Source organism: Aotus nancymaae, unplaced genomic scaffold, assembly GCF_030222135.1.
Source record: "Aotus nancymaae isolate 86718 unplaced genomic scaffold, 86718_ANA_hifiasm-v0.15.2.pri h1tg000036l, whole genome shotgun sequence".
Taxonomy (NCBI): Eukaryota; Metazoa; Chordata; class Mammalia; order Primates; family Aotidae; genus Aotus; species Aotus nancymaae.
In genome coordinates, this window is record NW_026988450.1 from 49,422,273 (window position 1) to 49,435,853 (window position 13,581).

General features: G+C 38.2%; 1 protein-coding gene across 3 annotated transcripts in view; it reads right to left on the reverse strand.

The window, feature by feature from the left end:
* Positions 1-13,581, reverse strand: part of ANKRD46 (ankyrin repeat domain 46) — a 32,546-nt gene that overhangs the window by 3,519 nt on the left and 15,446 nt on the right. For all 3 annotated transcript variants that reach the window (XM_012455840.2, XM_012455841.3, XM_064384455.1), the window contains exons 2-4: positions 9,787-9,888; positions 5,365-5,702; positions 3,695-3,853 (exon numbers count right to left, since the gene is read on the reverse strand). In XM_012455840.2, coding sequence (XP_012311263.1) covers positions 3,695-3,853; positions 5,365-5,675 — 470 coding nt within the window. In that variant the 5' untranslated portion in view covers positions 5,676-5,702; positions 9,787-9,888. The remainder of the gene's footprint in view (positions 1-3,694; positions 3,854-5,364; positions 5,703-9,786; positions 9,889-13,581) is intronic.

A 13,581-nucleotide genomic window follows, 5' to 3' on the forward strand; every position in this document is an offset into this window, starting at 1 on the left:
TCCCTTCATATCCTTCTAACCATCTGAGGACAGAACAATGAAAACAGCATAAAACAATGTCTTAGAGTTGCATTCACTATGAACTATGAGTAAACACACGCCAAACTGGTATTTTTTTTAACCTACAACTTTATTTTACTTGTTGACACCATCAAACAAAGGTCCTTCAGCCTTTACCAGCATTAGAGGTCTTCTCTAATCATGGGGGGCTGACTCCCTAATGGGCCAGTCTGCTTGAGACCCAAACATTTTTTTCTGAAATAATTAAAAGATGTTTATTCTCTGAATAAGTGATGATGTTTTCAGTGGGAATCTACAACAATACAGTAATTTCAGAAAACTTTAGAGCAAGCTTAAAAATAAGATTAGAACTTTGAGAGGGCCTAAAAGAGTAAAACCATAAACAGATAAAGTTCTGGAGAGGCTTAGTTTGACTTATCTAAAATTTATTGACTATGAGTTGACATGCCCTTATACTCAAACATGTTAGGTATAAAATGAAAATTCAATGAACATTATCTCATTGCTCTTCAGAGTTAATGAAGCTCTGCCAATAAGAATTTTCTATAGAGACTTTATCCAATGAAATGCTTTCTACTGTCCAGGGAATATCTGATTCTAACATAATGGAGTATATATATAATCTTTTTAAAAAATGCGATATCTACACTGTCTTTAGGGGGTGTGTTTGTATCTTTTTTAAAAAAACGTGATATCTATATTATTTTTGTTATCCCATACCTAAAAAGTAAAAAGGAATTAAACTTAAGAGTTTATATGGAGGAGTGGGGAAATATTTTTCATTACTTGATTTATAGTCCCGTATAAGGCCTATAGAAGCTGTGCTATGTCTCAGGGAATCCTAAGAGACATGGAAAATATTATAGTAAATACATTTAAAACCTTGCTTTATCTTCTACTCTAGAAAAGGCCATTACACAATTATGCCATAATGCCATATACTAGCCAATGTCTTTAAACCTTTTCCTCTACTTTTGTTGAGATATAATTCACATCCCATAACATTTACCTTTTGAAACTGTACAAATCAGTGCCTTTTCATATATTCCCAAAATTGTACAACCATCTCTTCTAATTCTAGTACACTTTCAGCACCTCTATAAGAAACTATGTACCTGTTAGCAGTCACTCCCATTGCCCCTTCTCCCAGCTCCTAGTCCACTTTCTAATCTACTTTCTGTCTCTACAGATTTGCTTATTCTGGACATTTCACATAAACAGAATCACATAATATGTGGCCTTTTGTGCCTGGCTTCTCCCATGTAGCATGTTTCCAAAATTTATCCACACTGTGGTATGTATCAGTACAAAATAATAATATTAATGATATTCCATTGGATAAACAGATGATGTTTATTCCTTCACTAGCTAATGGATATTTGGGTGGTATCCATGTTTTCACTATTACGAATAATGCTGCTATGAACATTCGTATATAAGGTTTTGTGTGGACATATGTTTCAATTTTCTTTGGTATAGTCCTATAGCAAAATAAGGTATAGTTGGAAATAATGTAGTACAAACACCATAAAAAACACTGATTCTGGCACTGCTGGTGAGATGGTAACCCTATGTGTGACTTTTTGAAGCATTGCCAGACTTTTCAGAAGAAGCTGCTCTACTTTCCATTCCCATCAGCAGTGTATGAGGGTTCCAACTTCTCCACATCCTCAATAACACTTGTTATTATCTGTCTTTTTAATTGCAGCTATCCTAGTGGGTGTGAAGTAGCATTTCACTGTGGCCCTCATTTGCATTTTCCTAATGACATTACCTTTCAATTTTCTAATGTAAGCTTCAACCACTGCATTTCTACCATGACACTGAGGGGTAGCAGTAAGATAGGAAAACTAGGTAACACAAATGTTAATAACTCAATTTTTGAAAAACAAGCTTTATACAGTGTTATAATGAATACAAATTCTCAGGCTGCAGTGAAATGGCAGGTATGTGAAGGAAGCAGGAGTACTTCATCTGTTCATCCTGTTCATCAATCTGTTCATCAATCACTTCTTAGTAAGTAATCACAACTGAGGCAAACTCATGCTAAAAGGTTTGCATTTAGAGGTGCCAAGAAACTGGCACCTCTAATTTCTGCTAAAGAGGTGCCAGGAAACTGGCTATTAACAAAATAAAGGCCCTAAAAATACATTCTAGGTTGTTTTTCACGGTAAAGAAGCTTAAAGTAATTTAATATTATTTTTACAAAGATAAAAATAAATTTCAAGTTATTTTGGTGAAACAAATCTTTAGTAAATAATAGTTAACTCAGTATTGTTAAAGTGCTTATGCCGTTCTGTCACTCCAGAGTACACAGGAGAGGAAAAAAAGGGCTTGTAAATAAATCTCTAACTTCTTGTTTATCTATCTGTCAGTTTTCAGTGATCACTCATGAGGAGTATGCACTGTTCCAGAAGAAAAGCTCTTGGATTTCTTTAGGACTGTATTAAGTGCTTGAAAGTATCTAAACAAAACAGACCTAAGTTCGAGAGTGGAATTAATGATCCCCAAAGAACATCAACTGGCACACGAGAGGAGGAAAGCAATCATGGGTACAAAGGAATCAAATGAAGGGTGAGCTACGAAAAATAGAGAGGATTTCATTTAGAACTCACAGAAACAATGATCCCAGTGGTCTAAATGGTCTATGTGATTCTAAATCCAAGTCTTAATCCATCAGTTAGTAGGTAAACAGCTGATGCGGGCCCTTGTTTGTTCTATTTACAATCTACCAAGAATGTTGGGAAGAGACTATGGAAGCTAAGCATCCTTCTTCCTTCACTTGTATATACTGGAAGGCTGAAACTGCATGGTGGTCAACCAGACTACATGCTACTAGAACCAGGTATGGCCTATTCACTTTACCTGTTGAGCCCAGTGATGCCAGGAGAAAAGATGGTTTGCCATCTTTTCAGAGCTCCCTGAACCTCGTTCTCCATTGCTTCTAAATGAGAAATGATGACCTTTCAAGACCCTGTCAGTCACCACATCTTAGCTTAAATTACTTACAGGAGTCCAAATTTCATTAGCTCCAACTCATATGAAAGTCACTTTCACTTTCACTTACTGAACTATGCATGTGTTAAATACTATCTTACTTTCCCTCTCCTCTTTCTTGTTTCTCAGCACTCCACTTCCCTACCCTTGAAACTACCTTTTGGTCTTTTCTAAAATTGTACAACTTCTTGGCTTTACTTGTACTTCTGTTTTTTTTTTCCTTTTCTGAAATTCCATTCTTTTTGTGACCTGTACTTAAAATCCTCAAGCTCCAGCTTCCTTCCCTCAGATTCAGCTGTTAACTACTACTACTCCTTTGTACTGTCAATACAGCAAGTGGCTAACAGGACATTATGTGCACGTGACAGGTAGTACTTTCTGTTAATAGCTTCTCAATTGTAATCTGCAGCCATAAGGTCCTATATAAAGTTCAAGTTGCACTTAAAAGCAAATGAATATTAAAGCTCATAAAGTTGCCACAAAACATCCAGGTACTTAAAGTGACTTTCCCTTAAAAAATTATATTAATATCTTGCTGGGTGTGGCTGCATGTGCCTATAGTCCCAGATACTCAGGAGGCTGAGGCAGGAGGAATGCTTGAGCCCAGGAGTTCGAGTCCAGCATGATTAATATAGTGAGACTCGGTCACTTAAAAAAACAATTGTGTCTCAAGTACCTTTCACTCTCAGCTGTCTGCATGGTCTCCAGTTTCGAGTGAGTTCCTCTGTTAAATCCTTTTACCTCCTGTTCTTCCAAAGATTCCAGCAATCGGATGACATCTTTATTTACTCCTCTGCGCTTTGCCAGAACTAAAGGGGTAGCACCTTGATGATTGCTAAAAAAAAAGTTCACAAAAATAAAAAAAAAAAAGTAAGAAGTCATCATAGCAGTCATACTACATTGTCAGTTCCATTGTTAGTACCCATTTGTGTAGATCTCAATGAAGAAAGGATGGGCCTGATTAGGACCTACCCTAGGGCCGTGGGAAACTAAAGGAGCATTTGGCTCACTGCAACTCTTCCACATGAGCCTTGACCATCAGGCTGGGATCTCTGCACAGTTCATCACAGAGACCGTTACCCTGTGACCCAAACACATCCCCCACCTACAGCCCCTATCCTCACACTGAATGTCTCCACAACAGCAGGTTGTGGTGGAAGTTAGAGCCATCTGCCTCTATTTATTTTCTGAATTGTGCTACAGAAACAAGTGTTTATGAAGAATAAACAAATCACCAGAAAAAAAAAATGGATGGGGCCCAATTAACTCAAAAGTAAAACCCAGAGCTGAGCCAAATGTCCAGTGGAGCTGACTTTTGAATTAACTCTTCTTTGTTTGTTTTTTTACTTCCAGGGAAAAGAAAAAAGAGAACATATAGTCAAAAACAGTGAATATATCTACTTCTAGACTCACTCTTATTTGATATTTATACTTCATGAGAAGAGTACATTTTTTTTTAGTCTAAGAAAAAAATGTCAAGCTTTGGTTCTCACAGCTATTTAACACAAACAATAGGAGAGAACTCAATCACATTAGATCCTGCAGTCAATTCCTACTCCATTCTGTACTGCAGCAAGAGAAATATTTACTGTCTTATTCAGATTTAGGGGCATTGTGGCACCAATAAATTAGGGCAGCATGTAGCTGTAATTTAAGGGTCAAGCTCAGTTTTACAGATGACCTGGCATCTTTCCCACTCAAAAAGCAGAGTATCACGAAAACAAACAAAAAAACCCCATGACTTCCTCAAATTGTTCAGTCTAAAAAGGATCCTGGACTCCAGGGAGATTATGAAGCTCACATGGTACATTACATGACAGAAAGCACACAAGCTTTAGAGTTAGCAGAACTAGGTTCAAATTCCAGTTCTGTCCCTTATAAAATGTGACCTTTACAATTCCTCTATAAACTGTGTGACCTTTGTCATCTTTTGTTTAATCTTTTTTTGTCTCAACTATCTAATCTGTAAATGAAGATAACACCTATGGTGAAAGCTCTTCATTCTGAGGACTAAATGAGCTAACAAGTAAACAGTTCAGCTCACAGATTTTCAACAAATGTTAGTTCTTTTCTTCTTCTTCCCTTGACATAACTACATAATTAATTAGTAGCAGAAAATATCCACTATTTTCATAGAAAAAAATATGCTGCTTCAGCAAAAATCTAGAAGTCAGCCCCTCATTCCCTCACTTACCTAACAGGATTACACTGTCTTCAATGTCTGTTTGAACTTATCATTTCAATTGATAAATGAGGAAACAAAATCAACAGACCCAGAGATAAGACTATCAGTTGAGAGAGTAATGGGAAGAAATGACTAGACTTCTAAAACCACAGAGAACTTACCAGATATCAATTTTGAGTCCATTGGAAACCAGAAATTGAATAGTATCCACATGGCCACAGAGGTGAAGAGCTGTGTTTCCTTGATAATCTGTGGCCAGAAGATCAGCACCAAATTTATGCAGTAACTGGCAGATGTCTACATTCCCTCGAGCTGCTGCAAGGTGAAGGCCTGTTCTTCCCCTGCTGTCACGAATATTTGGGTCAAAGCCGCTTTCCAAAAGACGCTTGGAATAATTAAAGTCCCCATCAATACAGGCTTGTAGCAAGGGCACGTTAGTCTGAGAAGAATCATTTACAAAAACGTACGACATTGTTCTGATGTGGTGGATGGAACACGCCTGTAATGAAATAGGTGAGTGAGATTCGATGAAGCCAAATGAAATTAAGACAAAGAAGTCATTTTCTCATCTTTTTTTGGCCTCCTGCCTCTAATAAATAAATTACCTTACCAAACAGAAACAACAACAAAGTTATCAATTATATTTTATTTTTCATTAAAATGTTTTATTTTCTTCACATCTGCTGGATTAAAATTCCAATTCAATTACTATAAAGCTCTATTTTGCTTTTCACCATGTAAAAAGGTTAAGAGGTATTTTTAAAGTTAAGCAAGATATAATAGCTTAGATTTAAGTATTACATTGTCAGAACACACAGATAACATGGTATTTAAACATCAAAGAACTACCCATATATAAATGCTGCTGCTAGTAGACATTTTTATTTAATACAAAATAATTATCTTTCATATATTTGCTTTTTCTTGTATTTGAGATATTCTATATGGTGACCAAAACTACTTGCATGAAAAAAACTTATACTCAACAAGGACCTGTAGAATGTTATGTTTATAGCACAAAGTTTAAGTTCTCATAGAGAGAGAAAGGCTAAGAAAAGTAACAAACTGAATTTAAAAATCAGAAATATGAAATCAATTCAGATTATGCTCATTTTTACAGTATTAATCTTATTCTGCTGTGCTCTGTGGTTATCTCAATACATGATTATGCCAAATTCCCATTGTCCAAAGACTGAGAGATGAGGAAAAAAAAGTAGGGCTGCCTGGGAATACCAAGTCAGGACAAAGCCACAATCCTAACTAGGTCCAATGTGAATTTCATCTCTTGGACTCATCCAGCTCACCAGTTTGCCCACATGTCTTTCATGGATGCTTCCGGACCCACTGGTGCACCTGAACTCTCAGGACATTCTGCTCTACCGAAGTGCACACAACTAGGTCTCTCTCTGCTCCCCTAAGTTCGTTTAAGAAAGAGTTAAAGCCTGTCAAAAGAAACTCCACTAGGAAATTGATGAGAAAACAAACAAGAAAACAGAAAGGCAGAGACCAATGCTTTTCTAGAGACGCTGTTTTTATTCTTAGATTACAAAAGCTTAGTCACGGATGGACTTGGCTTGTACAGCTGATCAGGGAGAGTCTCTTTCTGAAACACTGATGGAATTGGATGCTAGACCCATCTATTCTTGTGCCTAACCTCAAAGGGATTCCGGGAAGCCTGGTTGCTGAGTTTGGTGAGATTGCTGCCCTTATTCCTTTCCACTTGGCTTCCCAGCAGAGCCATTGTCCCAAAATCTGGGGCTGCCTTACACAAGGGCTCTGCGGCTGCCATGGGCTCTCTGTGGAAAGAGTGGGTATTAGCATATACTGAGACTGGTTCTGAGCCAGGTACCAACTAGGAGCTCTTAATGAATTTAATTTAATCTTCTTAACTCCACAGTAAGGTTTATTATACCTGAATTTCAGTGAGGAGCCACTGACTGATTTTTTTTTTTTTTTAATAGAGACAGGGTCTCGCTCTGTCACCTGGGCTGGAGTGCAGTGGTACAACCATGGCTCACTGCAGCCTCAAATTCCTTGGGTTCAAGCAATCCTCCCACTTCAGCCTCCTAAATAGCCAGGATTATTATTTCAATGAGTCCAGTCCACTGAAGGACTTTTTTTTAATCTTTTCTATTTTTTCCATATATATATATATATATATAAAATTGCACTTTAGGTTCTGGGGTACATGTGCAGAACATGTAGGATTGTTGCATAGGTACTTACATGGCAATATGGTTTGCTGCTTCCATCCCCCTGTCACCTATATCTGGCATTTCTCCCCATGTTATCCCTCCCCAACCTCCCTACCCCACTATCCCTCCCCTATTCACCCCCAGCAGACGCCAGTGTGTAGTGCTCCCCTCCCTGTGCACATTTGTTCTCATTGTTCAACACCTGCCTATGAGTGAGAATATGCGGTGTTTGATTTTCTGTTCTTGTGTCAGTCTGCTGAGAATGATGATTTCCAGATTCATCCATGTCCCTATAAAGGACACAAACTCATTGTTTTTTATGGCTGCATAGTATTCCATGGTGTATATGTGCCACATTTTCCTTGTCCAGTCTAACATCGATGGGCATTTGGGTTGGTTCCAGGTCTTTGCTATTGTACACAGTGCCGCAGTGAACATACGTGTACATGTGTCTTTATAATAGAACGATTTATAATCCTTTGGATGTATACCCAGTAATGGGATTGCTGGGTCAAACGGAGTTTCTATTTCTAGATCCTTGAGGAACTGCCACACTGTCTACCACAATGGTTGAACTAATTTACACTCCCACCAACAGGGTAAAAGTGTTCCTATTTCTCCACATCCTCTCCAGCATCTGTTGTCTCCAGATTTTTTAATGATCGTCATTCTAACTGACGTGAGATGGTATCTCAATGTGGTTTTGATTTGCATTTCTCTAATGGCCAGTGATGATGAGCATTTTTTCATATGTTTGTTGGCATCATATATGTCTTCTTTTGAAAAGTGTCTGTTCATGTCCTTCACCCACTTTTGAATGGGTTTGTTTGTTTTTTTCTTGTAAATCTGTTTTAGTTCTTTGTAGATTCTGGGTATTAACCCTTTGTCAGATGGGTAGATTGCAAAAATTTTTTCCCATTCTGTTGGTTGCCTATTCACTCTAATGATTGTTTCTTTTGCTGTACAGAAGCTGTGGAGTGAAGTATTTTAAGTCAAAGAAATGGCACAGTCTGGTCTTATTAGTCTTTCAGAAAGATTACTTGGGTAGCAATATGGAGGGGTTAGATTGGAGAAAAAATGACCGGAGGCAGGGAGATCAATCATTAGGTCATTGCAGCTATCTAGGCAAGAAATGAAAACCTAACCTAAGGCAGTAGCAGGCAGAAGGAGGTATACTGGAGAGGAATAGAGAAGATAGGATTAGCACAACTTAATGACTCACTGGAAATAAAATGAAAGGTGAGAAGGGGCTGTTAAGAATAATTTCAAATAAGAAAAAAATAATCTGTTTATGATTAAAAACTACAGAGGTTAAAAAATCAAAATAAACTTTAGATTATGATACATATGTTGACTTTTTAAAAATCTGGCCAGGCACAGTAGCTCACACCTGTAATTCCTGCACTTTGAAGGCTAAGATGGGAGGATAGCTTGAAGCCCAGGAGTTTGAAACTAGCCTGGGTAACATAGCAAGACCCTGTCTCTATTAAAAAAATTTAAAAATTAGCCAGGCATGGTGGCGTACGCTTTGGTCCCACGTATTCGGGATGCTGAGGTGAGAGAATCACTTGAGCCTGGGAGGTCAAGGTAACGGTAAGCTGTGATCGAGCCACTGCACTCCAGCCTGGGTGTCAGAGTTAGACCCTGTCTCAAGAAACCAAACCAAACCAACAAACAAAAAAACTCAATGAGAATAATTTACTCAATAAAATAGTCAAGAATTCTTTTGTGATGGTAATCTAAATATTCTTCCCTTACAGCAAGGGTGTCCAATCTTTTGATTTCCCTGGGTCACATTGGAAGAAGAATTATCTTGGGCCACACATAAAATGCACTAATGACAGCTGATAAGCTTTAAAAAACTGCAAAAAAAAAAAAAATCTCATAATGTTTTTTAAAAGCTTATGAATTTGTGTTGAGCCGCATGCAAAGCTGTTCTGGGCTGCAGGTTGGACAAACTTGCACAGTATTGAATCAAAAAAAAGGAAAAGCTATCATAAACCTTTTTAAAAATGAAATGCCATATATCAAATGCTTTTCAAAAGGTCATGTGTTTTGGTTAAATTTTGTAAGAATAGATAATTTTAAATATCTACTTGGTGTTTTTGATTCAAACACAGTTAAGAATTCTCATAGTTTGTAGACCAGGATTCTTCAGAATGTTGGCTCAGCAAGAAATAAAGAGTCTCTGTGTCTATTTGTTAGGTGAAAATAAGTGTGTATTTTGTTAGTTTCTCTGTGTCCCTGAGCAACTGCTAAACTTATTTCCACATTTAATAAGCCCAATGATAGATATTTTTCATCTTGATCACAGAACTGAATCTGCCCTAAAGCAGTTCAACGAAGGCTTCACATCATGTGAGGAAGTCCACAGTCGTAAATACTCACGTAAGCCTTAAGATTAGATCTTTCGTTCAGTGGTCACTCAGCAGTTTCACTGAATTCTCAAGAAGGTTCAACAAAAATATTCTGTAATGTGCTGGCAAGGATCTGCAATAAATAGAAAATTCAGTTATAATAAAAGTATGGTGAGAAAAAGAACTCACTGTTCTATTAAATACAGACAGGTTACCGAGCCTGTAGAAATTCTCTAGAAAACCTGTAGGTGAGGCATCAACTTGTGAGGCCAGAAAAATACCCGACAAGAAACGAAGTAGTGAAAAGGAAGCAAAGAAGGGCTTAATAGAAGCTGCTCTGTGGACCACAAACAAGAAAGCAAGACAGAAAGATAAAGAATAACAATCAAGTCATGTGCCATCAGTTAAAAACAAATTAGGCTCCAAAAATTCATTCTCAGTCATTACTTGGAATTCAGAATGCCTATTTTTCACACTATAAATGGAGGCTAGATCCCAGATTATTCGACAAAAGCATTTTTAGAAATGAAATACTATTCATAATAGGAAAAAAATAAAAGTTTAAAAAGCTAATACTTACATTTAAACCATCAGGATGCATTTAAGAAAAAATATTTCTAATCTACCTTGAACGCTGTTACTTAAATCTCTTTAAATCTGCTCCCTTCCCTGTCTCTTCAGTGTGAAAGCAAATGTGGCCCAAATCTATCTGTGATCTTCTTTACGTCGCCTGACCCTGCTTCCCCTGAACTGTGGTGCTGCCCCACCCAGGCTGCACCCCTCTGCACTGAGAGAGACTACGAGGGCACCCTGTCTGCCCACTGGACTCTTCTGTGGAGGGACTGTGGAAGCAGGGTCATGGGCAGGCAGTAAGGAGCACAAAAATAGCAATATTCGTTCATAAAACAAACTACTGTGTGCCTAAAAAGTGCCAGATACCATGCTATCAAGTCCAAATCCCACATTCCTGGTCAGGTTGAAATACAGGTTAACTTTTTACTGGTCATCCATGCTCACCATTATCAAATTCCCGTGAACAAATTTATAAAGGGAAATAATGGTCTTTTACGAAGCTCCATTTACAATACGTAAGTTAGGTGGTGTCATAAGGGCTATCGGTGCTAGGCTGGCACTGATGACAATGGCTGACAAACTGTACGTGAGAACCACTGTCAGTAAATGCCATGAAGACATGGTGATACACAAAATACCTCTGCTCCTCATTTCCTACTTTTGTGATACTACAGTATCAGTTTAGACAAACTTCATATCATGGAGCCACTTAATTTGATTTCCTTAGACAAATACTCTGTATTTACCCAAAGCCTAGTATTTTCTTCTCTTGTCCTGACCACTACAGCTGAGTTTTTAATGAGTACAGTCTGTCTCTAATGTATGATTTGGCTTCCATTTTCAGTGTTAATTAAAATGGTGCAAGTGGGTTATTCTGAATGTGGCAGTAGAGTTCACATTATAGAAAAAGAATAAATTTTGTTGTTCATCTGGAGATAGAATTTTATAGTTCATATGGTTATGCCCCCACATAATCCTAATGTTCTCTTAAATCCACAAGAAAGACAATGCTTCTGCTATTTTCTTTTTCTTTCTTTTCTTTTCTTCTTTTTTTCTTTTTTTGAGACAGAGTCTTACTCTGTCACCCATGCTGGGGTGCTGTGGTACGATCTCGGCTCACTGCAACCTCCACCTCCCGGGTTCAAGTGACTCTCCTGCCTCGGCCTCCCCAGTAGATGGGACTATAGGCGTGTTCCACCATGCCCGGCTAATTTTTGTATTTTTAGTAGAGACGGGGTTTCGCCATGTTGGCTAGGCAGGTCTTGAACTCCTGACCTCAGGTGATCCACCCACCTTGGCCTTCCAAAGTGCTGAGATTACAAGTGTGAGCCACTGCACCTGGCCTGTCATTTTCTTTTGATATGACAATGGCCCATAAGAAAATACACTTGAACAAATTACAGATTTGTGTGATTTCATATTAATATTAAAAAAATTCATTAGACTAAATTACTAGAAACCTGCCAAGAAAACTTCCAAGACCTCAATTAGACCTTAATCACCAGACTCTAGGTTTTGGCCATTATTAAAGCTTCTACAAACACTTCTTTGTATGTGAATGTAAATCTTCATTTCTCTGGGATAATGATCAGGAGAGAGAGCAACCAGTGAGTCTACGAAGGCCTAAATATTCTGACTAAAAGACTGCCGACCATGAAGGTGTCTATTTTCCCCATTCAAGATCATCTTTGGAGTCATTTGCCTAGGTATCAGGTTATTTAAGAACTTGTAGAACCAAGCATTTGCAAGGGCACAGGTGGATGTACTGGTATTTACCAAAGGGAGTGTTTAGTAAGAACCATTCTACAAACAGAATTAGAGGCACTAATCAAAGTGTGAATAATGAACCAGTAATCTTTCAAGATTCACTGAGGACTGAGTCTGTTCCCCTGTGAATGGATGTGAAACCTAAGTAAACATAATGAAGCCTGCTTTTAGAGGTGGAAAAAGTAGGGGGGAGAGATATGTGATAGTCTGACTCTCCTGAAAGGCACTACTCTTAGGAGCATACCATAGAGAGACAATTTTCTTCTTGTCAGATGCTATAAGAACTTGGTTAGTCCACCTGGAATGTGTATGGAGCTGGACTACCTGGGTTTGAACCCCAGCTCAGCTACTTACTAGCTGTATGACTTAGCACTCAAAAAATAAGTTATTATCCTTTTCAGGTTAGGCACAGCTCTGGGGAGACCGTCCTCCACCGTAGAGCAGCTTGCACAGAAAGCCTGCGTAGAGCACTGATCCCCTGCTAATAGAGCAGCTTCTGCTAGTGGGGTGACATCTAGTGGGGAGTAAAGACCTTCAGGAAAGAAAAATAAAAGAACTGGTTCCTTCAACCATAGTGCTTTAAGTGGCAGGGTGGGGCTTCATATTTAGTTTATATGTTTCCAATGTGCCATGTGCTGCTGAAAGTTGTCAAGAAAACCAGAGGAAAAACCACAGTCTAGTGCGAGAACAGTCAATAGCGGAATAACCACGCCCCAGAAAGCACGCCGGTTGCTGACCAGGGCCATGGTTCCCAAGGAACAGTGTCCATAAGGAACAGTGTCCACTGACTGGTTCAGAGGCAGAGGAGCTGGGATTGTTAAAAGCAGAACTTTGGGGGTCAGGTTTTAGAGGGCTGATGCAGCCTGACATTAAGACTCCTCTCTGTGCTCTGTGGCACTGCCTGAAAGACTTGATGAGGATGGAGTCATTCATTCTTTGAGATAACGTGGTCACTTAGATCTCAACAAGAGCTTCTTATGTCAACCAGTGCATTTGTCTCAACCCCAACAATAAAAAGGTTTTGATGGAAGCTTGTGATTCACTGACTTGATGAAAAGTCATGCCTAATTTTCTTTTATATCTCAAATTCTGGATCCACAATCTTAGGTCAATCTATAAAACTTTAAGATATAATAGTATTCTTAATGGTTAAGGATTAATGGGGAGAATATGTTCTATTAATATATACTTACAATAAAATAACTAAAAATTGTTCTATATCCAATATCAACAAGAATACATAATACACTGATTTTTTATTTGGAAAGGCCATTTGGAAAAGCAAGACTAAGTACCACATTCTTGCTTCAAATGAACTGACTACATTATGCCTACACCAGTAATTTTGGTCAGAGATCAAAGCACCAGACATTTCAGCAAAATGCAAGGAGACAACGGCACAGCTGGAAAGACAGTCTATCAGATCTTATTGCCTTTGCCATTTTCTAATGTCAAAGAAAAGGACTAAAACTGAAAAAATGAATGA